General features: G+C 41.2%; 1 protein-coding gene across 1 annotated transcript in view; it reads right to left on the reverse strand.

Moving 5' to 3' along the window:
• Positions 1–1,946: 1,946 nt before the first annotated feature.
• LOC311504380 (arf-GAP with dual PH domain-containing protein 1) overlaps positions 1,947–27,978 on the reverse strand; it is a 32,137-nt gene continuing 6,105 nt past the window's right edge. Inside the window, exons 2-11 of the mRNA XM_084567416.1 lie at positions 20,697–20,824; positions 17,058–17,149; positions 13,150–13,232; positions 7,539–7,651; positions 7,272–7,418; positions 4,793–4,876; positions 4,521–4,583; positions 3,519–3,590; positions 3,202–3,430; positions 1,947–2,066 (exon numbers count right to left, since the gene is read on the reverse strand). Of these exons, the coding sequence (XP_084423542.1) occupies positions 2,038–2,066; positions 3,202–3,430; positions 3,519–3,590; positions 4,521–4,583; positions 4,793–4,876; positions 7,272–7,418; positions 7,539–7,651; positions 13,150–13,232; positions 17,058–17,149; positions 20,697–20,824 (1,040 nt within the window). The 3' untranslated portion in view covers positions 1,947–2,037. The remainder of the gene's footprint in view (positions 2,067–3,201; positions 3,431–3,518; positions 3,591–4,520; positions 4,584–4,792; positions 4,877–7,271; positions 7,419–7,538; positions 7,652–13,149; positions 13,233–17,057; positions 17,150–20,696; positions 20,825–27,978) is intronic.

Genomic DNA, 27,978 nt, shown 5'->3' on the forward strand with positions numbered 1-27,978 from the left:
TTCCACACTTCCTACATAAAAGAAACACTACGACACATATTATACCCCAATAGTCAAAAAATCCATCTATTACAGATTCTAAATAGTGTTAATATCTTAATATCACCGATAAGGCATGGAAGAAAATGTTTTTGCTGTTGTGATAGTAGACTATTATAACAGCAAAAACATTTTCTAGGCAATACTTTACCTTACCTTAGTTAGTCATGTTTGTGAAAAACCTACTTAGCTCATATAGTCTATATTCAGTCTCATGACTGAGGTATGGATTTCTCATTTAGCTTTCTATTATTGGTAATGTGGAGCGTATGAAAACTCCATGATATAACTCAGAAAGAAATGAGCCTCCCAAATCTCTGTACTCTGCCCCATATCTCTGCTTGAAGCTAGCATCTCCTAGCTTCACTAGCTGCTACTGCACAACCAAATCTCCAGCCAAACTGTGAAGTCAAGTTGCATTGTGGGAAATGTAGGCACCCGGACTCGATAGATCTGGTTATGCTGCAAGAATTCTTTGCTATTTAAAACTAAAACGTGTCTACTGTGATTTTGACAGTATTACAGCAGCGCAATGCGAAATCAGCGCTGTTTTAATGGACTGACACTGGAGTGGTGACAGCTTTTAATCAAAATTGAATCAGAGTGAGTGGGTTCTCAAAATGTCAAACTATTCCTATAAGCAATCAGCGAGGAATGATTTTAATCTCTTCTACAGACTGTCATCTTCTTCTGTGAATCTTAGGAGCATTTATGTGTAAAAGAGCTCCATCTGCTGGACAAACTGGGCATAAATGCACTTTAAATAATAGCATGGCCTTTGCAGGACACAATGCTCAAAAAGACCACATGATTCTGGGAGTTGTGTGCCTTGAGGAAAACAAATATTGAACACAACACCATGACAGTATGTTTCAAGACAACCTGTGTTGTCGAATGTCCTGAAAACTTCTTACTCTTTGTGACCCAGTCGTACATGAACACAGCATTCACCATTATTTTAATCAGAATCTCACTATGTGTGGGGTTAGCGGCACAAAGAAGACAGAGACGAGTAAACACTGCGGACAATCCAAACACTTGGTTTGAGGTTCATCTGTATTGATGATTTATAATGAAACAAACTACCACTGTGATTTAAGGTCCAACCCAACGACGTGTCTTTAAAACAAGAAACAGAAAATCAATGTAGCTGTAGAAGTGTTATATAAATTACAATCCCGTCACAATACAATCCTTGAAAGCAGCAATGACTGTCTACAATGACTCAGTATGTTCACCAGTACAAATAAATAAAGAGAACAGTTGTCAGATTGAGGTTTTAAAAGAACCCTGCCTGGATGCCCATCAGGCTACGTTAACAGCGGCGGTGTTCACTGAGAGTTTGTGTGTGTGTGTTTTTATGCATATTTGTTGTTAACTGCACTTTGTAGATTCAGCTTTAGCAGGGTCTCAGCGCCAGAGGTTCAACCTCACAGTGTCCTCAATGAAAATGTCACAATTCCACGCACGCACACGGTAAGCCACTGTCATCAAAACTGTACATTCAATAAATTAACAATGCATTGTCTTTGTTCAGCAGTGACACCACCCTAGATTACATAATTACAATAGATTACAGGAAGAATGAACCATTCACAAGACGAAATCCTCGGAAGGGGAATTTGTTGCAAGGGAAGGGGTCCACATGGCTAAGGAAAGGAGGGGTGTCTGGCATGATAATGTACAGCATGAGGTTGGTAGGCGCAGTAGTGATGACATCTTCTACCCTTTCGGCCCGGATTCCCCCACATGGGGCCTTGAGTCCCATTAGAGTTTTAAGTATTCTACACATACTGGAGTCCCTCTGTCATTTTATTCATCTTCATGTCTCTCTTTTTTTTTTTTTTTTTTTTTAACCCCTGTCCCCTCATGACCCCCCCCCCCCCCCCCCCCATCCACCCCACCACCTCCCTCCACGGTCTGTGGTCGCACACCGGAGCTACCTCTGATCTGAACGAGACTGGGCCGGTCCACTTCAGCTTTGGCTTCCTGCAGGCTTCAAGGCTTGTGTTTAAAATGGGCCTCCACTGCAGAGACAAACACATACAACGAGGCAGAGTTCAGTGAAATGTGGTTTCTATCAATGCACAGATTCTAATTCTTTTGTATTGAAGATGCTGGGAGCCAGGATGTGTTCGAGTTAAATATTCGAGTTTTTTTCTTTGTTTTTGTTTTTTTAATTCAACACATATTTGTCGGATCCCCAGGGTGCTGTGTGGTTTTATATCAGAACCAGCCTTTTTCCAGAGGCTTCTTTTCAGTATGTTAGCGGCATAGAAATCAGTCCCGGCACAAGTCTCTGTAGACAAATTGTATTTGTCCGATTTAGTTTAGTTGGCTGGGGCTTACTCAACAGAAATGGACTGACTCTGTAGTAATTTACCTAAAAATAAAATAAAAGTGAAGCCAATTATTAAGACCTCTGTTAATGGAAAGATTAGTATTTATTACCATGGAATACAGAATATTCTGCTTATAAATATGTTTTAATTGCATATTTCTTGACATTATTGCACGTATATTTACATGTATATGTTTGACATTATTCTGGAGGTTTCCAAGGAAAATAATGTCACTAAAAAAGCCAGATTTACATTTAGAATGTACTTACTGGCTGCAGAAAAATGATTATTTTTTTTTTGCTATTGATTAATGTATTTTTCTGTAGTAGTTTCTTTTTTTCTTCAGTTAGTCAATTAATCTATGGATTGTTTTTTCAATTGACTGATCATTTAATTAACTTATCTTTAAAATAATAACCACAACTTGTACAATTTCACATTAATATTTTAAACTATGAATAAAGAGGTAATTTTAAGCTATTTTCTACTGATACAATTCATCACAAACGTTAAGATTTATTCTGTGTTGGCCTAATAGGGAATGAGGCTGTTTGCTATATTTAATAGTAATCAACGTAGACTGTGTTAAATATGATTTAATATCACTGGCTTGTGCTGATTGCAATGTAAATGTACATTCTTATATAGTATTGCAAGGGTTATATGTGCAAATGCAGATTGTTGTTGAAGTGGTCTTTTACTGTTAAGAGATACTGCAGAAGAAAAAAGAAATTTGTAAAAGCAGCATGTCTCATTGCTTTGTTTTTCTGGGTGGAGCTATTTCAATTCGAATCACGGCTCAGATGTTCTGATTAATGACCTGCATACTCCTGCGGCCTCATTGGTCGATTGATGACCCTCTGGAAAGCAGCGATCCAGTCCCGCTGCTCGGCCTCGGTCTCGCAGGCAAAGAGGAACTTCCTGTCCGGCGTGACGATGGTGATGCCGTGGTTCCAGTGGTAGCCCTGCGTGGACGGGGGCAGGCCGGCCAGGACGGTGTAACTGTTCTCTTTGCTGCCGATGAACACCTCACCTCGGGCGTAGGCGTCCTGGGGGGACGGAGAGTGGGACACGCGGAAGTCGTGAGAAAACAAGGTGAGCAACGGACAAATCAACCACACCAAAAGTTCTTCTTACCAGAGGGTCTTTGAAATACATGAGTCGCCTGTCGTCCATTGTAAACCACCTCTTCTTGAAGCCCTCTGTGTGCTGTGGCAAAGCAAGACAGATAGTGGGATTACAAAACAGACGGCAAAACATAATCTACAGGGAGCTCTCATCAACAAACACATGTTATTTAGGGAAAATGGTCCTGTCAGCTGCATAGACGCCTTGCCAAAGAGTCGCACCAACAATAAACCCAAAACTTGGAATTATTGACAAGAAGCCAAGAGGAGTGCACTAATGAGAGGCATTCTCTCCACTGAGGTGTTTTGGCCTGTTAGACTGACATATACAGTAACATAGCAAGTGGTCAGAGCTGCTGCTATGCTAGCTAGCACACTAGCAGTAGGGCAGGATGGGAGATGTGGAGATTCTTTAGGGTAAATATAGATTATTAATTAGACATTCAGCAGTGCATCAGCTTGATGCTGGGAGGTTGAGGGGACAGGGCTGAAGATGGATTACGTTAATTTACATCGTTTACATTCTATGGCCAGCAGACTGGATATATATTTACTTACACAGTGGGTCTTTGGGTATTTCGTGATATAATTTAAGTCGGGTATTTTAAGCCAAAGTTTCTATATATTAGAGCTGCGGAGGTCCTGAAAAACTCTGAAATTCAACTCAAGCTATGTGGACCTTAAGGAAGCACTTCCATTCAAACTGTGACATTGGAATCAACAGCAGATCAAAGTGTCCACTATTAAATGAGCTTAAATGTTGCATATTCTTATCATTGCACAGGAAACCTTGGCTCAGGCATTACTCAGTGCCTTGTGAAATTATTATTTTTCTGAAACATCATATGCATGTACCATTTCAGGCCTCTAAACACTGTACTGAAAGTGATACAACTTGAAAAGCTCACACCTGCTGACAGTTTACAACGTGCCAATAGACGATGCATCATGCAGGTTTGAAAGAGGTGATTGATCCTATAAATCCCCAATATCTCGCCCCTACAGCACAAACCTTTGGACCTGTTTTCTCCATGAAGCCTTCCTTCATAAAGTTTCGGGTCAGCTTTGGTACAAGCTGGATCCAAAAAAAAGAGAGAGAGAGAGAGAGAGAGAGAGAGAGAGTACCATGTCAAAATAAGAGCGCGCATAAAATATTAAACATCACACTTGTTCTCAGGATTATAAAACAGCTGCTGGCCCCCAAACAGCCTTAAAGCACCACGGTCAGCCAATGAGAGCAGTGTGTTTAACAATCAATAAGAGACATTCATGCAAATACTTCACCTCTTCATCACTCGCTCCAGGGAAGGCCACCTGCAGGTAGTGGAACCTGGCCGCTCTGATGGCATTGAACCAGTCGACCATCTCCTGTGAAGAAAAACAAATGCTCTCAGTGGCAACATGTCCTCCTAGACGTATGATCTACAAAAGTGCTTATTTTGTATTGTGAACAAATACAGTTTATGGTTTTCTTTTGTCCGGATTCCAGTGAACGTATCTTTCACAAACAGTATAGGTGTAGTCAGAGGTATCTGTGCTGTCTGGATGCTGCAGAGCTGTCAATAACTCCACCACAAAACGAGAGAGTGAAAGCGACTCCAAGTAAACCCAGTGAACCCCTTCCTGCCCCAGCCTTGAAGTGACATTTCTCAACCAGCAGAGGGGGCAGTGCTCCCTCTAACTCTTTTCTTTTCAGTCCACTGAAAGGCTATTAATATCCGTGGCTTTCTTCTCTTTAATCTTCTCATTTTTGATTAAGTCTCTTCCTGCTTCTATTTTAGTCATAAATCCCACGGATGTAGCCACATCATGAGGCTCAGCAGTAAAAAAAAAAAAAATTCAATTTAAAGTCAGAATGAAGAAGGTTCAATTGGAGAATGAGTGCAGGCTTTTAGTTTTTAAGCATCCATAATTCTCCTTTAAGTACAACAAGAACATCTAATTAAATTATTTGTGTGTTTTTGCAAATGTTTCTAAACTACAAGTAGCTGCTGGTGTAATATTGATTGTCTCTTCGCTGCAGCAATTTACCTAACTGTGCAAAATCATTATTAGCCAAGTACAAAACCCAATAAATATATATAAAAGACAATTCAACAAGAATGAATGATGATTTACTGATCTTCAGATGGCTCTTAGTTTGCGGTTTCCACTCAGAGGCATTTAAAGATTTATTTTGAGGAAATTCTTTGGAAATTGTGCAACTGTAATAAATCAGTGGAGTACCTCCTTCACTCCTTTGCTCTATTTTCCGCATCACTGCTAAGAAACTACATAAAATTACATGGAAACTATGGGACCTATAAAATAAAATGGTTTTCAGATAATCTAAAGATTTGCCGGTGATTTCACAAATTCAACAACACACTTTTACTTCTGCTTTGTTGCCGATCCAAGGATAAAACAGAATGAAAGAAGCGTTTTTGACTTCCTGTGTTACTGTTGCTAGGTTAGCCAAACCATAGCCATGCTAGGGCTCTATACCCAGAGAGAAACACTGAAAACCTTTACATAAAGTCTCCACTCTGATTCTTCAACAATGTGGGAAGAAAAGTGTGTGTACAGCGGAAGAACCCTACACAAAAACTGAAACTTGACGGACATTAGCCAATGTCTCCCTATGTTAGCATGGTTGCTAACGTTAGCTGCTTTGCCTCCATGCTAGCTCTAGACTCTATTAGGCAGCATTTCTGGAGAGAGGGGTCTAAAATATCCTAAGTGTAGGCAAAAGGAACATCGAGATGCTGTGGAGAGTTATGTAGATGACATGACTTTCACAGCTACATAATAAATGCTAAATATATCGACCCATGAGAAAAAAGAGAAGCCTCATGGCCAATGGGAGTATTACTGGGCAGAGCTTCTCATGTACCGGTGGGTAAAATGTACATGTAACATATGTAGGTATTTTGCCAACAATAGCGTGTGTTGAACCGCCAGTGTGGTCGTCCACATAGCCGAATCAAGAGGCAACATATCTCGGTATTTATTTCCAGTTCAGAGAAAGGACTAAAAAACGCTCCGGGACTGTGTTCTGGATATCGTAAGTGGCTGTTTAAGTAGCCCGTGAACACATTTGAACCATTTCCTGTCCTTAATTTTTCCTGTTCTCACTCATTTTGACACCTCGTTTATTTATAGCAATGGTAACCATGCTAGGGGCCCTTTAGTTAGTGAGTGACCAGGGCAATCAGAGGGTCAACAAAGGGTCAGTTATATAAAATAAAATAAAAAGTGTGCACTGTGCTAAATCAGCAGTAACAGTGGCAGGAATTCACAGAATGTGACAGACAGAAAGTGAAAGGAAGTATAAGTCGATCATGTTTTCTCATGTTCTGACTTTGTTCTTCAGCACACTGGCTTTCAGATGACACTCTGTATACAAGTGTCATGACTCTCAGCTTTGAGGGTGTCAGAACTGTAGCTATCACTTCTCTGACAGCTTTTTTTTTAACAAAGCCCTCTGACTTTAAAATAGACAATTCTTAGAATCTAAGCATAATCAAATTTTTACCCTCACAGTCACTGTCCTGGAGTCACAAAATGACTCACTGCACTCTTTCTTCAGAAGCTTCTGAATGTATAAATGAGCTGCACTGGAAAAATTCCAAGGGGAAATTAATAATGAAGTGTATTTAAACAGAAACCATGCATATTATACTACCAATGCTCTACTAGTGTTCCATAATTTGCACATAGCAGTTTTTTAAAATCTACAGAAAGTGTGAATGCGTGCAGATACTGTAAGTGTGTGGCAGCGTACCTTAGCATCACTGTGGTAAACAAAGATGTTCCTTGTGCTGTTGTCTTTCAGGTAGGTGATCTGCAGGCCGCAGGGGTTGCCGATCTTGGCCGGCTGGAAGGTGGCATTGAGGGTTTCGATTTTCATAGTTGCCTTAGGATCCCTGGCCTTGAGGGAGACAGAGAAACAAGTTAAAATTCTCCTCATCCCGGGTACTGTTGGCTTTTAGCAAAGTGAAACGCTGCACCAGTAAACACCCACTAAAATCGACTGCACCATCTTGCTTACGTCTTGCTTGTTGAAGTATTTCAGCGCTCCCTCCCGCTCTGACAGGACGAACTTTCGGCTGAGGAACTGACCGTTGTCTCGTCCTCGTTTCCATAGAAACCCCTCTCGATACCCTAGGCAGATATAAAAAAAAAAAAAAAGAAACGTGTGGTTTGTTAGGCTGGAGACATGAGATCAAACAGAGGACGCATTTGCAACAGTAATAGTGAGACGATACTTCGGATAAGTTGAGATCAAAGATTATTTGAAGGGGAGAAAAGGGGAATAGTTGAAGAAGGCACAATCAAGATGGGAGAATATAGCAGGAAATGCAGCATGAGTCACCACACGAGAAGATCTTATTGTCCCTGTCCATCAAGCATCCTTTTCCATGTTAATGACATGCCGGTCTATTTATAGTCTGTAATTTCTTCTTCGCTGTCTTTGGCCTATTTTGGTAAACTTCCTTGCCCACACCGCCTCCTTCTCTGTCTTTTATCTTCTATTTCTGTCACGCTGTGAAGTGTTTTCTGCTTAATCCGGATCTATTTCTGTGGCTTGAACGCGTGGAAGATGTCTAAGCACTACCGGGGGAAGCTGCAAACAAGTGACTCATTTACATTTTAGCCATGAGTGTTAATGAAGGTTTTATAATGAGCGCTAATTGTCAAATAAACTGTCATTCCTACAGTTTCATTTCACCTGCAGAGGTATCTAATCATGCAGGTAGTTTTAGTTGCTTAGCTTTTAATATTCCAGTACAATGGAAAGAAGACACAAAGAAGTTTGAGTTTGCTCAGAGGACTAAAACAAACATCTGTCAGTGTTTTTCTTGGAATCTAAAACAGTTCACTGCGAGGTCACTAGGTCGTTCAGCCAGTGTGGATCAGGTTTCTGTAAATTCACATTATACATTCATTCATTTAAGATTAAAACTAAATTACATTTACCTGCATTACACTGAGTGGAGGCGGACATCTGAAAGATTAAAAATATACTTTGACTTAATGCAATATTTTTTACGTTTACTTGATGGAAGCTAAACAAGCTGCGCATGCTGATATAGTGACGTTACAGATCTAGCACGTTAGAGGGCAATATCTGTCTCTTTGGCAGCTAAATGCCAGACAACAAATGCTCATCAGCTAGCTGCTAAATTCATTTGTTTGGTGCTAGACAGGGAGCGGGCCATGTGTTCATCACAAGCCTCGAGTTAAAAACTGCTGATGGAAAAAGGTTAAAATTTGCTGATCAAACTGTAACAGTAACAACAGTACATTTGACGGCCATAAATAATACAATAAGTGAACAAATGCTAAAACACTGAGCAGCTTGTAACTTTTAAAGCGGAGTTTATGCCTCTGTGGGTCAAAGACACTGTAACCTGCGAGCCATTTATACTTGTGCTTGTCAGTCTGGCTCGCTCTGTAAAAACACCACCCAAACGCTAGTTGCCGCTGTGTCTTTTTTGCCAGTCAGGTTCATTTTTGTTTCTACTTCCTGCTTCATGTTCCACTTCCTGCTTCACTTTCAACAATGGCGACTGAAACTTTCGCTGAAATCTTGTCAAAGTTGAGTCATACAAACGTTTGTATCTCCGAACCTCCTCAGTTGACCTCTCCTCGATGTGTTCCATCTTTATTGATCCAAAACAATCAATTTGAATACTGCGGAGATGGACGTCAGTTACGGCACTAGGGTCTGCGTAGGGTCTGTGTAAGGGTCTCAGTAGGGGTCTGCGTTGTCGCCATAATCTCTGCATCAGCTTAACACAGAAGTCCAAACCGCCTATAAGTCATTTGATCTATTGTTGATGTGAAAATATGAAGTAGTGCAGGTTTGGTTAATTTCTGTTAGAAATGAGCCAGTCGACGCAACAATTTTGTATTGACCGACCCGCTGAACAGTCTGTGGTGTCGATGTCTGTGGTTACAAAATAAATAAGTCAAGAATTTTCCCGGCATTATAAATTTAAACCTTGCCATTTTCATGTCCGCTCACACTCTCTCTACTCGGCTGCTCTCTTTTCCGTCCCCTTCATTCGCATCGATCCCTTATTTTCTATCTTTTCATTCTCTGAACTCATTCGGCTCCATCTCCGTGTGTGTGTGTGTCTCTCTCTCTTTGAGTCTGTGACTCTCTGACATCAAACGTTCACCTACACAGGCATTACCTCATCGATCAATAGCCCTCCTTGTCCCCACCCTCGTATCCTTCCCCGACACCCTTCTTATTCCTCCTACCCTTTGCATATCGGATCAATGTTGGCCGCTGTGGAGGCCGGGTTACTGCTTATAGTCAATTTCGGCTGCACGCGCACACACACAAATAACACAGATGCCCGTTTGCAAGCCATTCGCCTAACTAGTAGTGATGACGGGAGGACGGATGCACAAATAGAGATGGAAGAATGACTCATGTTACCACACTCTTTTTTGTGTGCTCTTGTACAGCTATCTTTCTGAGGACCACTGTCAATTTTGTTTGAGGGTTAAGACTCGGATTTAGGGTGAAGGTTACAATTAGGTTATGGTTAGGGTAAGGGTTGGGGTCAGGCACTTGAGATGGTTAGAGTAAGAGGCTAGGGAATGGATTATGTCAACGATTGTCCTCAACAAGATAGCCATACAATCGTGTGTGTGTGTGTGTGTGTGACAATAAACAGATGAGATCACCGCAAGCCAATCAGAGAGAACCATATTCAACCAGATGTGAAATGTATACCAGCAGACACACTTGCATGGGCCCAACACACACACCCACACACACATTACTCTCGGCCACACACACACACACACAAAACCAACAAAACAAAGTCACTGTTTTAATGGCAGTGACAGCTACACTGTTACAGCTTGTTTATGCTTTGTGTGCTGTAAACATACCAAAGCACTTCCAAGAAGAACGGTGAAAGTGAGTGCTTGATAGTCGTCAATAGATGTTTCAGGGTAATTGAATTCCTGCTACTGGCATCTGCTGGGGAATGATCATCCAAGGAGTTCTCAAGGTTCTGCTTAGCGAAGGGTAAATGACGCGAGCCTGGCATGAAGACATTCCAGCCACGTTTTATTTTTTCATTGAAAATTTAGTGCGTTTGACACGGATGGATCTGTGGAGGTGTCTGTTTTTATACTTCTACCATGGCTTCCTCATCCACTGCTACAAAAAGCATGACACATGTCAGGAAGGAAGTCAGCATATCCAGTTTGTAACTGAACATACTCATCAATATCTATTCTAGTAAAAATAATTTTCATTCTGTATATATGATACTGTACTCTACGGTACTCATTCATTTATTCCTTGTATAGGTAGCTCTTAAGCTTACAGCTATTGTCTTGTTTTGTTATTGTCTTGTCAGCACACATGTAACACAGCGGGACTATTAGAAACAGTATTTCACACCTCTGTTTGTTTTTATTAACATATTGTGGAAGTGACAGTTGCTGTTCATTAACACTTGGTATTAGGTAAGACTGGGTTAAAGTAATAACTACATTTTAGAAAATAATATTATTTTTTTCTTGCATGGTTAGGTGAGAAGATTGACACCACTCACACTGTATTTGTCTGTTAAGCTAGGCTTAGCTTAAAAACAGGAAGCAGGAGAAACAGCTAGTAGTATTCACAGGGTCTCCAGGCAACCCTTCATAAGCGCTGTTGGGTATATTGTGTTACATTTGCTGGCTGCCTCCTCGTTTCCAGCTTTTATGCTAAGCTAACTGTCTCTTGGCAGTACCTCTGTATACTGTACATGTATTAGCACAGTTTAAAAGGTATTAGCATGCGTATAAGTGCCTATTTGGAATAGGGCAATTGAGATCGCAGCTTTCTCAAGAACTGCTTATTCAAACTTGACATTGCACATTATTGAGCCACGAGCAATGCACTTAGTATAACGTACTTGCGTTGTAGCTGTCTGGTGATGCTACAGACCTGGTGCCACATTGCTTTGGAGCTCCAGAATGAAAGCTAAAACAAAGCCAGCTGGACTTGTTGGGTTTTCTTGAAGTTGTTTCGCAACTCCAAGTAGAAATGAACAGTGGGGAGACTGGGTTTTTATTAGGAATATTTCTCGTGAAACTCTGGTGACTAGGGTCTGTTAATGACCAGATACGAACCTATAAAGGTTGTGGATGAAGTGGATGGAATGGCCCAACAAGCTCAGTTGCCTTTGGTTTAGCTTTGTTTTTGGATATACTATGACCTGGATGGACTGGAAAACTTCACGGATATATTGCTTTAGAGTCCTAACAACCTGGGGTACCATGTAAGGGGAAGAAGAAGAAAACAACTTTCAGCCAAAATATGACAACTGTTCATCCACGCAACCTCTCCAAGTGTGAAGTAAATCAGATGAGAGGTTGTCAAAAAACTGAACAGTAGACACACACAAATATTGTATGTGCAGATGGACAGTTTCCTTGCTCATAGAGGGCGATAAACATGAGCGGTATCAATTTTCTCATCTCGGGAAAGTATGCAATTTCTTTAAATGTCACTTTGTGATTGGAAAGCGGAAAGTCTTTCAGTGCACAGGCTATTATTAAATATTCATGAAAGGCCTGGCTGATGCTGTCAGATTTTGTTTTTGGATGTTATCCGGTCAAAAGACTTGAGGCTTGATTCGTTTTGCTTTCAAGTATCTCAGGTATCTCAGGCAGGTCGTCTCAGACAGCCATCTTACTTGACTGTGAAGTTTGTTCAAGTGTATAGCACTCGGGGATATATTATATTGAGATAGCATTGGGAGATTTCACAAGACTTGACCCTAACAAGTCAATGCCGGTGGAAGCTACAAGGCATAGGGATCTTTCTGCAAAAAATTAAGATGTTTGTTGGGGCAAAATATGGAAAAAATTGATAATCCATCTGCTATATACCCCAAATTTATCAATAGGATGCACTTTACACCTAGAAAGCAGCGTTCTATGAAAAGCATTTCATCTCCCAACTGTGAACTATGTTCATTAGGTGTCCTGGGGTCCTTTATGCATACTGGGAATACCCAGGGGTGGGTGCCCGAATTCTGGGAAAAACTTTGTCATACTTTAAGCGACATACTTGGAGTTGGGGTCCCACTCTCGCCGCTGTTGCTTCGACTTAATGACGACTTCCCTCTAGATCTGTCCCTCCAACAGAGACGTATTCTATGGGCTGGTCTCACTGCTGCCAAAAAAGTGTTGGCCCTGAGATGGCAACCACCACATTCCTTGCAACAGTGGGCCAACACCTTTCTTAAAATAGTTTTGATGGAGTGTTCTGTTGCCCGAATACATAGAGCCAGCCTTAAAACTCTACGGGAGTTGGAGGTAGCTCATAGACTGGTGAAGGACAGAGTACAACATGATAGATCGTAAAAAGTGTGTCATATGTGAGTGCAGAGAAACCTAGGGTTGGGGTGCTAGTTTCTGTCACCTATGGGGTGTGGGTGTTAAAAACAGTGTTTGTGTTTGTATGTTGTACTTTCTCTTTATCTCAATAAAGAATTGATCATAAAAAGATTTCACCGACTCAGAGGAGGGACAAATTCAAACAAATCATCTTAGGTGGTGTTTGGCCAATGAGGAACATATAAACCGATGAGGGTTTACCTCATACCACAAATGTTTCCTAATCAGTATGAACGTACCTGCAGAGTAAGGCTCCTGCTTCTCGATGAACTCAAACTCGTTCCTTTCGTACTTGGCTCTGATCCACTGCTCTCTCAGCAGCCTGGAAACATGAGGAAAGTACACATTTGGCTGTTACGTGAAGTGCACGATCATCAACTGCCCCAACACTACACATCTTGTTAGTGAGACTGGTACTTTTTTGCTTTACAGTCATACTGTAATAGTCTAGTTTCACATCAATAAATGAAGCACGTTGTGAGGTTTCAACCTCCGTCTGCGGTACAGCCTTCTATAATTGAACAGGAAGTGCTTAAAACAATTGCTAAATGAGTGATATTCTTATCTTTAATGATGCTGACACTGCTCGAACATGATGGTACACTGCACAGACTTGAAACACTGCATATTTTAAACTGCGCAACATTATGTGAAAAAAATAAATAAAAGAAACAAAACTGTATTTGAAGCTATGAGATTTTCAATGTTTGAAAAAGATTTTAAAGTAAAACTGCAGACTAATAATGACAGGAATCAAATGACAACAGATGATATTCTGGATCTATTTTAAAAATGATTTAATGCTGATTAAAGCATGTTTTGAACAAAATGAACTATAAACAGTTTACATCCTTGTCTGTCCACTCATTAAATAGATGTATATAGTGAAGCATTTTGGTGACACAATGAAGAAGCTGACCATCACTTCGCTGTTTCACTCTATTAGACATTTGTGTTCATTTTGTGTCATAATTGGCATATGCTTTCTTGAATTGCGTAACCAATAACTTTGTTTGGTTACAGTGACATTTGGTATATATATGTCTAATACATAAACCAACCAACCAATATCTGATAGGCTCCGCAGGGCATTTTTCACTATTTTGTAAAAATTTAATAGACTCATGATTAACTAATATTAATAATATTAATAGTCTAATAGAAAAATGAGTGATAATGAAAACAAGTGTTCGTTGCAGACTGAGTGAGCTCTATGAAATCGCCCTCAAATATAGCTGCATTTTAGAGAGTAAGCTAGTTTATGCTAACAAAACATATGCACCATCCCTTCTCTAACTAACTAATTAATACATTTATTTCCTTTCTTAAAATACAGTGAGTTATGCCGCAGACTAATTCTTGCTGGCAACCTCATGCAGATGATGCAATTTCAGGTCTGTTTCTAGTCTTTGTTAGTCTGAATAACGCGCTATATGGATTTTATAAGGGATGAGTTTCAACTGATTCAGAAAAAAACAACGAAATCCTATATTCAATTAGAACCATTTCGTTGTAAACACATTCAGGTCCACAGAGCTCAGATTACTATCACTGCATGTAGGCCACCCAAACAATCCGTAGATCTTCACTGGGACATTATCAGTTCCCAACTGAGTGACCCCAGACCAACTTTCACTTTTTATATATTTTACTTTTTATAATATCGTTATTTTTGCAAATATTTTTTTTTTTTTACTGCAGTTTGTTAAAGCATGAATGCATGAATAAGCCTTTGTCAAAGGACGATGGGCGCTATGAGAATGCAGAATGCGGCTTAACCTTTAAGCTATTTCTAAAATATTTTATCATCACCATTATCAGTTCAACAATGAATGAGCAGTCCAGTTGAAATTTCATCTCTGTGACTCTTTCAGGGCTGTTACTTAACCCTTATTAAATAATGGAATATTGAGTTTGTGCTCTACAACGCTCACAGATATGTATTGCACTGAAACATGATTACAGCCTTCCGCCATGTAAGGAGGAAATCTCAGTTTTAGACCGTCTTTTTCTACATCGTGAGAAGAAACAAGTGAAAACAGTCAGCTCATCACCATGCCAACTATCTCTCTCTCATCCTGTTTCCCTCTCAACGTTTCAGTCGCCCCTTCAGGCTCCAGACAGCTTCCATCCTCTCGTTTTCTACACACTTCTCCCTCTGTGTCGAGAAGAAATAAATCAACCCTTCTATCTCCAACAAGAGGCAAAAATGTCTTAGCATGAAATGTCTTTGAATGACATCCTCTAGTGACACTGGACCTCTAAATCCTGAGTTTCTCCGGGGAGCAGAGTGTGTGCGAACACAGCCAGACACCGTGGCACAGACTCAGAGAAAGACAGCTCTCTTTCATCTGAGCTTCGCTCGCCCTTTCTCACTTCTGTTTCCATCTATTTTCATCATTCTGTGGTTGGCACGCAAATACACAAATAGGGGACAAACCCAAAACACCGAAGGAAATCTAAAATGTCTTTTGAGGGCAGATTCAAAGGCTTATGTGGGAGCAGTTTGAAAAATCTAATGTGTGTCCACAGACATTTGTTGCTGTCAAATGAAAAAAATAAACAATCTTGTGAATCTATTCAGATCAACAGATTTAAAGCAATTAAACCTTAAAAAGTGCAAGGCATGTGTGTGTATGAACACTATTTATAGGCCTTTTATAAACACAAAGAGGAAGGGGAAGTGATATGCACAGTCGGAAGTGTGAAACTGTATGTTTCAGTTTACAGTATCACCATCCATTACTTTGCATTAGTTAAGAAGAATGGGCATGTAGCTTGACTTTAACTTTAACTTCAATAAGACTTTAAGGCAGCACTATTTTCTAATATATTATCTAAAAAGTAGCTTTTGTTTGCTTTCACTGATTTTGAACCTTGGGTCCACTACCTATCCAGCATCAAGGGGTAGAGTTTCACAACACAACTTCACAGATGATCTTCTGTCTAATTTAAAACATACACACACACTACAAGATTTGAAAGTAATGGTGCATCACACACTACAGGATACTGTAAAGTTTACTGCACCAGAGGGAGCAATCAGAGAGCCGTGCGCCATCTCACGTGATCTCACGCGATCTCATGAGAAAGCAGATGCAAACAAAAGAGATGCTGCAGCGCAATAACTTGGTGTAAAGTAAATAACTGACCTGTAAAGCACAATTCAACGCATATGCAGATAGGAACTTACACTTGGGAGTTAGGCCGTTTTATGCTGCTGTTCTAGCTGGACCGATGTTTGTCTTTTACAAAACAGGATAGGGACTAAAGGACAGTTAATCTCTTTAGTTTTTGCTGTCCGATCAATTGATAATGAGGAAAACAGCAACAGCAGCAATAAATTTCCAATGCCGGAAGGTTGGCGATATGAAGCGCCAAGCTTGTCGTTTTATAATATGTATGAGTAAAATACGGAGGGTCCCAACCAACGGTCACCTTTTTCTTATACTTTAACATTTCCTACTATTGAGTTACCAAGTCGTTAGCTTGCTAGCTGTTAGCCTATGTATCTTCTAGCTGCTAGCACTTACCAAGCAGCAGTCTTCTCACAGTTTTACCCACTTGAACACCAAGCATTTATTATACTCGACTTCCAGTGTTGTACCCACATACTCTCGAGTTCTATTTGAAGTCTACAAGAACGTCATGAATGTCTTGAATGGACTCAGCTACCAGCTAGCCAGCTAGCCCCTGATAGCTAGAGGAACCAAAAATTACACAACCCTCCCTGACCTCTTGTTATTTATAGACGAGGAAATGTCGGTCAAAAAAGTCACACTTGATATTTGGGCAAATAAAGGTTATATTGCACTGTGACACACACTGACATTTAAGCAATGCTGGTGCCATCATGATGGGAGAGAACTGACCGACAAAATATTTAACAACCAAGCAAAAAACAATACAGTAGTTGTAAAGCTTTTGATAATTAGATTTTTTTTAACATTATTCTGTACTCTGTTAGCTTTAGCACACTGTTACCAGTCAGCTAACTAGCAAGAAAGCTAATTCAGTGGCACACATATTCTCTCTTCTGACAACAAATATACACCGTCTCTACAAAAATAGTATTAGAACTGTGCATTTTTACATGGCACCTCCAGAATGTGGGTTTTTAAAGTCAACTAAATGAAGGAGAGCTTACTTGCAGTCGGTGTGTGTTGGTCTGTAGTAGAAAGCAGGAACCTTCTGCTCATATTTGGCCTTCGCTGCACTATTTCCCATCGCAGCCATCAACTGAAACAAAGACATGAAACAGAAATGATTGCATATTTACAACTTTTCAACATTGCAGATGTCTGTAGTAAATGGAAACCCAGATATACTTCATCTAATAGCATAATTAACTAGACTCAATTCTTAGCAGAATATGAGTATGGTAACATGCCATTTGGATTCCATTAAGATACAATAGGATAAGATAATCCTTTATTTTATCGCACAATGGGATAAATTAATTCAAGTCAATTTGCTGTAAACAAATTCAACTCTCCTGTCTGTCACTGAATAAAGCCGAACTATTTGACTGGCCCACCAAATCTTTGCTGGAGCAAAATCAGTTCTTAACAGAAAGACTCCAGATCAACTCCCAAACCAAATGTGGACGGGGAAGTTGGTCTGGCTTCCAGGCTATATTTAAGCCATTGTTTATCAGCCACAATTCAGCTGTACTTTATTTTGAAAACCTTTCAGTCAAATCAAGACTGTGGAGCACATGAATTTGGGGCCATAACATCTCTGAGAATTGTTAACAATAACAGTCTAGTTATCCAATTTCTCAATAAGTATGAAATATCAATGAATAAAGATCAATTCTCCTTGACTTGGACTCCAAAATACAAGCAGGTAAAATAAAACATGTCTTCGTTAGTTGCATTATTTAAACTGAAATGACAATAGGTTAAAAAACCTTTAGTGTGGCAGAAGTTATTCACTTGACAATACAGCCCCTGCTTTTCCAGAGATTAATTAATCGTCGCATTGGGACATGTCTGACTTCTGCCCTTGTTCTCGCCATTGAGTGTTTCAACCAAGGATAATCCCCGAGCTCAATCCAGCTGGCTGAATCCCCCAAGACGTTTCTTCTTATCCTCTGAGGGGCTCTGTGAGGGCGGCAGTACCGTGGCGTCTTATTGCGAAAGTCAAACAGCAGCCAGATTCAACCACTACACACACAGCACGAATGTGAATTTGACACTTCAGTCAAAGCATAACAGCAACTATGAGTCATATTGTGTAACCACCTCAGCTCAAGGTTTGTTGTTTGCAATGGACAGTTAAATTTCTCACTGTTTCAGGTGCAAGCATCTGCAGAGCATGACATTCAGCTGCTGTTCACAACATCACAACATGTCGAACATCTATCAACCACACTAACGGAGTTGAATGTTAAGCTGAACTGTGTTTGTTGGTACACATGGTCAGGAGTCTGCCTCTCAAGTACAGGAAGAAACTGATCAGCATGGTAACACTGCTTTTCAGTGAAAGTTGTAACCAGTTTGTTTGAGCATATACCTATTCAATAAATGATTTAGACCTATCAGTTAATCAATTGACCATCTATTTCATGTTGTTACATTAACAATAACATGGCCTGGTGACCTATCTAGGCTCCAGCCACCAGTTGCATGATAAATGCTATTTTGCACTGTTTTAACATCTACAAACTGCTCTTTTACACTGTCCTCCTTCTCATACTGAGGTTACTGTTGTCATGTTTCTTCCAAGATCTATTTGAAGGTAGCATAGAAACCCGCAATCTAATTCTGCCTCTTCCTGCAACTCAAGCACATGAAAAAAAAAATACACAGCAAGGATCCCCCAAGATCGGCAATACACTGGCATTGTATTTTGAGATCTGATCAAGAAACTCATAATCATCCCCCAAGCTGCAGCAAATGACACTTAACACGACCAGACACCACAAAGCGCTCACAACCCTGCCCTTCAGTCAAATCCATGCATTTAAATCAGCCAACACGCGTTCGTCTGTTGCGGATTTATCACCATTTTGCTCCTTAACACCTCCCATCTCCCCCTCTTAAGTCAAATCCCCATTACATGCCAATTGTTGTCCTCCCACATCCACAACCTCCTGTCTTCCCCGTGACTCACATCTGCATCGCCTCCCCCAAGTTCCTTTTAGTCATAGACTGGTGGTATTTCAGCTCAGCCGCCGTTTTCACTTGAGGGACAACTTTGCCTCAAAAACATGCATTTCTGTGCTCATAATTTGACACTCTACCCATATATCTTGCTGACGTGTTTCTGAAGGGTGACACGATTGCAAGGCGCCCAACGGCTCAGCTTCTTTTTACACACAAGGGAAAAGTGTAAACTATTATTTCACTAATGAACTTTATTGATCCGCGCGGTGAAATTTTCTCCTTTCAGCGCGAGGTCAGGGTCAGGCTGGCGATCAATGCTGCGGAGCTGATTAGAATACAGATATGTAGGTGCACACATCACACCCAATCAAAGCCTTATCATGCGATCGATACCGACTGCATTAAACCAAATTAACCTTTTCGTGTAACCTATTGTTCCATGTTTCCTGAAAAATCCATCGCAGACACACAAATAGAGGATGCATAAAAGAACAGATCTGCACCTGCTGTATGTGTTGGCAAGCTGGGCTGTTACGGTTTTAGAAACATCCATTGCTTTGTCTTTTTTTTTCAGCGAGACGTTTCCTCATCCTTCTTTATTTTCTGTCATCTTGTTAAGCAAATGTCCCCTGGCTGGGGTGTTTCCATAGAAACAATGGTGATGCTTTAGACTCTTTAGTTACCATGGCCTTCACATTCGCGGACCAAATAAGCATTCTTATGGGATTGTTTATATGCACACATATTAGTGTGAAGAACTGGGACACAGAACATTTAATTATACTGGGCTTCATGCAGGAACACATCAAAACAGATTCATAAAGGAATAGTTCTGTCGTGGTTCAGGATATGGTTTGTTCTTAGGTTGTGGTTTCCTGTTTTATTTTGCAATCTGTTGGCCCCTTGTGTTTCTTTTAAGGTTGTGTCATGCCCTGGTGTCATGCCCGTCTGCTAGCTGAAGCGTCATATTTACTGCACAGGTAAGTTCCATTTCTTAAATTTTGAACTATTCATTTGGTTAGGACATATGAGTGATTTAAGAAAAGTGGGATGAATTTGACTTCTCAGCTATTTTCCTCTGTTCGTCACAGTGGCGTGGTGGTTAGCACTGATGCCTCACGGCAAGAAGGTTCCGGGTTTGAATCCATGGGCCGACTGGGCCTTTCTGTGTGGAGTTTGCATGTTCTCCCTGTGTCTGCGTGGGTTCTCTCTTGGGTTCTTCCTCCCACCGTCCAAAGACAATCGTTATGTTATCTGGTGATTCTAAATTGGCCGTAGGTGTGAGTGTGAGCGACCCTTCACAGGACAAGCGGTTACAGAAGATGAACTATTTTCCTCTAAGGTATTCCAGGCCTGGACAGAGGATGATCGATGCTTCATGATATATTTTGGACACTGATTTAAGTAGGCAGCTTTCCAGATTCTGTTCTGCACCTGCTAGTTTATCATCTCCCACTGTATAATATTCTCTCGCAGATATCCACGATTGTCACTATCACTATGACCCCATCCCATCTAACACTGTGGAGGCGTAGCGTGAGCAGCGTGTTCAGCTCCAGTCCTCTATCTCTATCTCACATTTAGCTACAGAATTCAGTGTAGGAGCGAAACACTGTGGATGAGGAACAACGCCCCAAATGTTGACATATCTATTTCACTGTTACTACCATACCTACCTCCACTTCGCTGGAAGCCCACGTTTCCTGGACGGACTTGACCCTGCTGATGTGGGGGATGCTCCGATGAAGGAGCGAGCAGGCCTGGCAAACAAACACACCCAAGGTCAGCGACGCCCAGTCTGGCTCTGCAGGAGAGAGAGCGAAAGGAAAAGATGGAGATGTTGGGGAAAGGAAGTGGAGAGGTGATGTGGGAAGGGCAAACGTGGAGGTGAAAGGACAGGATGTGAATTTAGCGAGAATGAGGAAAAGGAAGAAATGAAATCGTAAGAAAGAGACCAGGAGGATGATGGAGGGAGATATAGGAGAGATAAAAAAGAAGATGAGAAAGTCTTGTTATGAAGGCATCGCAACAAAGAAGTGGAACTCAACATTCAAGCTATAAATACTGAAAGTGCTGATGCCAGAGCTGTTAAGGGGTAATAGGAGCAAAGTAAATGAGGCAAATATTACAAGGGACTCCAGTTGACTGTGTTCCCCCTCATAAAGGAAGAGCAGGCCAGCAAAATATGATTTTGGCAAAATCCTATTTGGCGCACTGACAGGAAACAGACCACCTGAGATCTGATAAGAAGTCAGTCGAAGCAGTTATCAGGTTAGCTCATCATACTCCTAAACACACACACACACAAATATATGCACATGCAAGATTTTATGGGATTCATATTTAAAGCAATAAGAAAAACGGAAAACACGCACATCCTGGCATGCATGCACACGCTCTTCACCACTAAACTAGTCCTGAACATACAGCAGCAGTCACATTAGAAAAATATTTTTTTTTCACGTTTTTTGGCACAGCAGCAGCATCCGTGGGTGGTCAGCAAAGGTACAAGTGAGTCACTGTATCGCACACAGATTCTGTCAAATGAAACATTCGTTAGGAGGTATAGAGACGGGGCGTGCGACGGAAAGACAAAGGGAGAAACAGAGCGTCAGAAAAATGAGAGAAACGCAGAGTCGGATTGGCTGACTGCTGGAATCATCTTTACAGATTACAGTTTCTCAACAGAAAGTCTGGTATTTTATGGGAGTGTCGACCGGTCCGCCCCGTTTATCCAGACTGAAATTTCTGGATCACTGACTTGCAGGATCACTTCCCCATCGTGTGACACCTTGACAGTTTCTTTGTTTTTTGTGCTCACAAATGGTGTAAGCGTTGCCAAAAAATGCGGCACAAGCTGTCACGCATGCATCCGGATTAACTCGACTTACTTCGATGATCCCTCAGTTTTCCTCCACCCTAATTGTCTCTACTATCTGGTTTTTGAGCAAATATCTGCAACAGTAGCCAGCTAAACATCAGTCATTGTTAACATGCTAATAGTAGCATTTAGCACAAAGTTCTGCGCCTACACACAACCTCACAAAGCTGATAGCGTGACTGTGGACTCTTAGCCTTCTTGCTTAATAAATCACAAACAATAAATGTTTGATAAATTGTCTTTCTTACGACTTTCGAAATGTAACACCCTACAGTTGTAACACGTGTTCTCATGCTACGTCAATGCTATCATGTCATTGCTTAGCATACTTTTCAGAAGTCTCTATGCTTGTTTTGGGTCTGTAAATAACTGTAAAGCATGGACCTAACCAGTGACTCATTTGTAAAACAACTTCCTAGATTGCTTGATTAATTTTCTGCTTTGTTTGCTTGTCGCGAATCCCACCAAATATGGAGAGGAACAAGGGGTTAAGTGCTCAGGCCTTGTACGTCTTTTTTTACGTTATAGTAAGACTTGCTAATAGTCTACAAATGGACTGTGTATCAATAGCGTGGGGTTTTGAGCAGCTACAGAGATTTCTTTCAGAGAAAAAAGTCAGGCAGTGCACTACGAGATGTGGAAAGCAAAAGTCATGGGAGAATGACAACCCTCCAAAAGTTGGCAGGCGTCTTCACCCAAACTGGATCTGTGGGGACAACATGTGGACAGCGGCATGTTTGAACCTAATTCCACCATTAGCTCAGGTTTTAGGAAAGACTGAGTCGGGGCCATTCTCACCCGAGCTAGTGCCACTTGTCTGCGCTGTCCACAGATTTCAACCGTGACGTCAAACCGCGGATGACTGTAAAGATGCAAAAGAAGTGGATCCATGACCAGTGTGGGAATGTCTGCGGTAAATTGTCCATGTCAGTGCAGAAAGAAGATGAACTTTCTAACCTTGCAAAAGGTCAAAGAGTATTGTCGACTTATCTCTGACAGCAATCTGGACCAAAGTCAAGGCTGAATATAAACTACATGCTCCACAAGACAACTATCAATATTTAACCGGTCTGAGGTGCAATAAAGGTATTGACCAATACTCAGTAGTAATTAAGATGTCATTCAGTTGTATTATAATTGAGGTTATGTAGAACACTTAGATATGGGTGTGTCAACTGTCGACTTGTCCACTATAAGATTAATGAATCCATTAATCACACTTATTGTATTTGGCCACGCAAATGACACAAATATGCCAAATGGTCTACAAGACAGTAATAACACTGGATTTTATACCTTGTCTGATGACATTCTTGGTATCAAATCAACATTGAAACAGTTGCTTGGCTGAAATACTGCTGATTTGCAATGACAACTATTTGTTTAATGCCGTTATTCATTGTTACAACTGACAGTCATGTTTACTTCGATTACAAAATCAACCACATTTCATCCACTTTCAGTTATAATTTCATTAGACTCGTTTCTGCTAATGCTAACATTTTAGTAGCTTATGAAAGCAAATGTATGAGGGTCATTTGTCTGAAAACGTACTATGCTGGGGGAAAGATCTTTGCAGATATAGTGAGAGACATGTATTGAGTTTTGGTTTAAAATCAGAAACTTAAGATTCTAATCAGCACTGATACTGATCCTTATAACTTTTATGGTGATTGTTTGAGCTGTGACAAAGACATATACAAAGTGGCAGATTTTAAATTTGAGTATTAAACTCTCAATTACAGTAGCGTTATTAGCTTTGCGAAGCTCGGCTAGGTTCTCAGGTAAGCTAGGTTCTCATCAGAACAGGAGTCTGATAACATGCCATTTGGATTTCATTACAGGGCCATTTGTCGCAAACAATTCAACTCCCCAATGCTCAGATGAGGTGTATGACTATGTTGCTGTTATTCTCCTGCACGTTACCGCAAAAAGGATTCCCAAACATTTTGATTGGACGGGCAGATCTTTGCTGGAAGCATAATCAGCTTCCAACAGAGTGATTCCAGATCAACTTTCCACAGCAAAACTTTTGAGTGTGGGGGATGTCGGGATTGCTAGCAGTGTATATCTCAAGCAGATACCTTTCAAGCTCAGTTAATGTCACGTATGTGTGTGTATATTGTGCTACAATCTCTTAACATGCGTAGCTTATGCATGGCCACATGCGACTGAGAGTACTGAGAGTGTCTTCACCGGGCAACACTCAACCGTCATCCTCTCTCCATCGCACTCACTGTGCAGCTGCCATTTCTCGCACAAGGAGGCCCTCAGCGTGGCGCACCGAGGCCATGGGAACACGCACACACACACAGTGAGTAATGCTCAAGGGAATCACATGAGAGCCAAAGGAAAGAGAGAGAGAGAGAGAAGGTAAAAACACTATTCCTGCATTTCTCTGTCCTCTTGAGGCTGTAGAAAGCATAAATGGAGAGACCAACTGGAGAGCAGCTGAGGAGAGAAAATGTTTAGAGAAAAGCAGGAGGAGAGATAGAAGGGATGAGGAGGGATGGAAGAAGCGTGGATGCGATGTGAGCTCGCCAGATCCCCTGAGAGTGTTACCGGTATCTGTGACAATCTTCCTCCGATTCATCCCTGTTAACCCACGACAAGTAGGCAACACTTTCATAAATGTCAGCTCATCCTTTAATCACTGTGGATATATCATGATTAAAGCGCCGGGGCTTTGATACGAGGGAATCTCTTCCTTTTTAGGTCTGATATGTCTCCTTGTTGGCAACACACATGCAGACCCACGCACAACCAACCCCGCTGACACAATAACACACAACCCTGCCATTCAGCGATGAGGTCATCGCTGTCTGAGTCAGGCCTCATGGAGAATCAGGCAGCACTCATGGGGATCGCTGCGGCCGCATGACTGACTAACCACACGCTCTTGAGACACGCACACACATAGGGTTATCTCTTGTACATGTTGGTAGGAGATGTTTCTCAAGAGTACTGCCGTGAATAACAGACAGTCATGGTGGTGTAGTTGTTTGTTACTGCAGCGCATGTGCTGTTGGAGACATGCTTTCTAAAGTGATGCTGCATCGTGGTTCGATCTCTTTGGAGTTGTTTGGAAAATCGCAGAGTTTGTTGGGTGGAGACACAACAGAGCTCTTGATTGAACCCGTGGCATTACTGCAGGCCAGATGTAAGATGAATGAACGAGGGGGGCATTTGTATTCACATAATGGCAGCCCCTGTGCCTGTGAGCATTTGCAGGCACTTTTCTGCATCTGCATCAGTTCATTTGTATGTCTGGACGCAGACAGGAGTCTGTCGGCGGCCGTGTCGCGGTGGGGGTTAACGACCAGAGGCAGTGGGGCCAGCAGAGGCTGTGACCCTGTTGTGTCTCGACAAAACCCCTCAGGAAGTAGCACAGGCTCTGACTTCAGCTTCTTGGATTATCCTTAACTTGTGTTTAACTGCAGCTAAATTGGGCTTTGTGTACGCCCAAAACTTAAATCAAATATGTTATACTGTATATATCGAGGATTCCAACGGAATCAGTTGAATTGTGTCCACAAAGCAGTGATTTGTGTTTTTTCTCTTGCCGCCATGTAGACAGATCTATAGGCAGTCATTAGTGCGTAGATCCTCACACTGTTTTTTTGGCTTTACATAACTTAATTATATAGTTAGTCAGCGATGGAGAGAACCTGCACCACTGCAGTGAGGACTAAAGCCTCAGTTTATGCAGGACCTGCTTAACCAGGTGTGCAACAGGGTGTTCACATGTATATCATGTGAACACACTGATTTACGTTCAGAGGCTCATCAACTGCCTCACCACAGGTACATCCTTGCATTATCTATAACCACTTATCTTGTTAAGGGTCATGGAGGACCGGAGCCTTTCCCAGCTGATGAAACGCAGGGTAGACCCTGGACAGGTCGTCAGCCCATCACAGAAGCAACACAGAGAACATTCATACCTACAGCCTAATTAGAATCACCACTGACCTAACATGCATGTCTTTGTACTGTAGGAAGCTGAAGGACCTGGCGAAAGCCCAGGCAGGAACAGGAATTACGTGCAACTTGAACTTCTCACAGTAAGACCCCTGACTGGTTTGAATCCAGATTCTTCTTGCCATGAGGCGACAGTGATAACTACGCCCTTAGTGACGTTCAGTCATATCTGATTTTAAGTTGACACTTCTTGTTCTGTTTGGCCGCATCCACCGCCTCAGCAGTCTCTTTATGTGCTAAATGCTTTCGAATGACTGGGGCCTTGTATGAATAAATTCTCCATTTTAGTGGGACTATCCATTGGGACAGCAGCAGCGCCAGCACAGGGAGCACACATTCCTTGTAGGCTACTTTGGAAAACGGATACTGCGCATGTTTACTTCACAATCATCAGGATAAAAGATAAAATAGATGCTGCTGCGATAACTTTCTAAAAGTGTGAAATATTGACATTTGTGTTTGTTGAGGGTGGACCAGTTGTCTCAACTTCTGTGAAGGCTCCCTAAAAGAGCAGATTTCTTGACTTAAACACATCAAGTCTTGCACCTGTTATGTACTATAGGCCTAAAGTCTGGGTTATAGCCTCAGCTTCCTTGACTCTGTATGTGGTAACATACAATATCCACCCAGTTTGTAATTTAACACTGCTTTTATTCAGATCACTCCATTTTGACATTTATGTGAACTTTACGGTTCTCTATTTTGTGACCTCTGACTGGCAGAAACCATGGCAGCAACATCCGGAGCCAACTTCCTCAAATATATGGTCAAATTCACTACATTTACCTATTTTTAGCCCTGTAGGTAACAACTAGACTGTTCACATCGGAGGCCAATACTTGAATTGTTTTGTAACTTCTGCCTTAAGCTACCAGCTGCTTGGATTGGGAGCAGCTGGTAGGCTTAGCCTCACTTCTCCAATGTTCTCCTCCCTTCACTGGCTTCCCATCCATTTTAGGACTGACTTTAAATTGTCCCTTATTATCAAGGACTTACGCCTCTATATTTATTAGAACCCTGAATTAGTGCAGTCGAGTTGCCTGATGGATGACTGGTACGCATATGTGCAAGAGTCTAAAGCAAGGCCTTGCTGAAACCAATAGTACGCTGTCTGTCTAAAGACTATTTCTATCATAGATTTTATATAGTTTGGCAGTTGTGTTAACCACTTTGTCTCCTCTCTGAAGTCAACCTTCTGGTCGTAACTGGTCGATTCATGACAACTGATAACTCGCCTGTTTCACATTCTTTTAAGGCTTAAAGTTATGTAAAATTTTAAGGGTATGGCTGCCCTCACAGGCCTAGTTGTCACCCAGCTGCCTCGACTCCACTCCCACGCCACCTAGACCCTTTTCTGACTGAGAAAGAGTCAGGTGCTACCAAGATGGCTATGGCCAGATACACTACGCTGATGTAAAACCGCAAAACCACACTAGAGGAATCCTATGGGTGACCAGGATGTTGCTTATCTCGAATCATGGCACGTGTAGACAAAAAATGCTTAAGATGAAATATGTAAATCAATTCTGAAAATATACAAACTACCGTTTGTTTTAGTTTTCTTATCTCTTATCTAACATTAAACAGTAGGAGTGGTTTCAGATTACACATTAATACTGTTAAGTGTGACGGACAGGGAATTGTCTTTCAGAACTATGCAAACAGAACAAGATATCAGTGTAACATTAGAACCCTTCAGATAAAAGCCTACGTTTGACCAGAAAACACATTATCAATGCTTTTACATCTCACTCAAGCTTAGTTTATACTCTTGCAAACCGTCTATGTGGGGCCTACGCTGTAGGGGGCTAGGTCGGCAATGTTGAGAAACTGAGCCAGTAAAATGCAAGGTGACCATTCAACTGTGTTAAGTTTCAGATTAAATCACTTTAAATCACTTCTTAATTTTTCACTTTTTGCAAAATTAACTGGTGATATACATAACAGACAAAATGTTACCAACAGAACAGACATCCATGTTTCTAATCATTGGTGTACCTCCTTGGTCAATAATTTGTGCTTCTGTACTTCACACATTGGTAAGTGTAACTGAGCGGCTCATGTTGGAGGTGAAGCTAATAAAAGTGGATCAACTT

Source organism: Chelon labrosus (assembly GCF_963514085.1).
Source record: "Chelon labrosus genome assembly, chromosome: 19".
Lineage (NCBI taxonomy): Eukaryota > Metazoa > Chordata > Actinopteri > Mugiliformes > Mugilidae > Chelon > Chelon labrosus.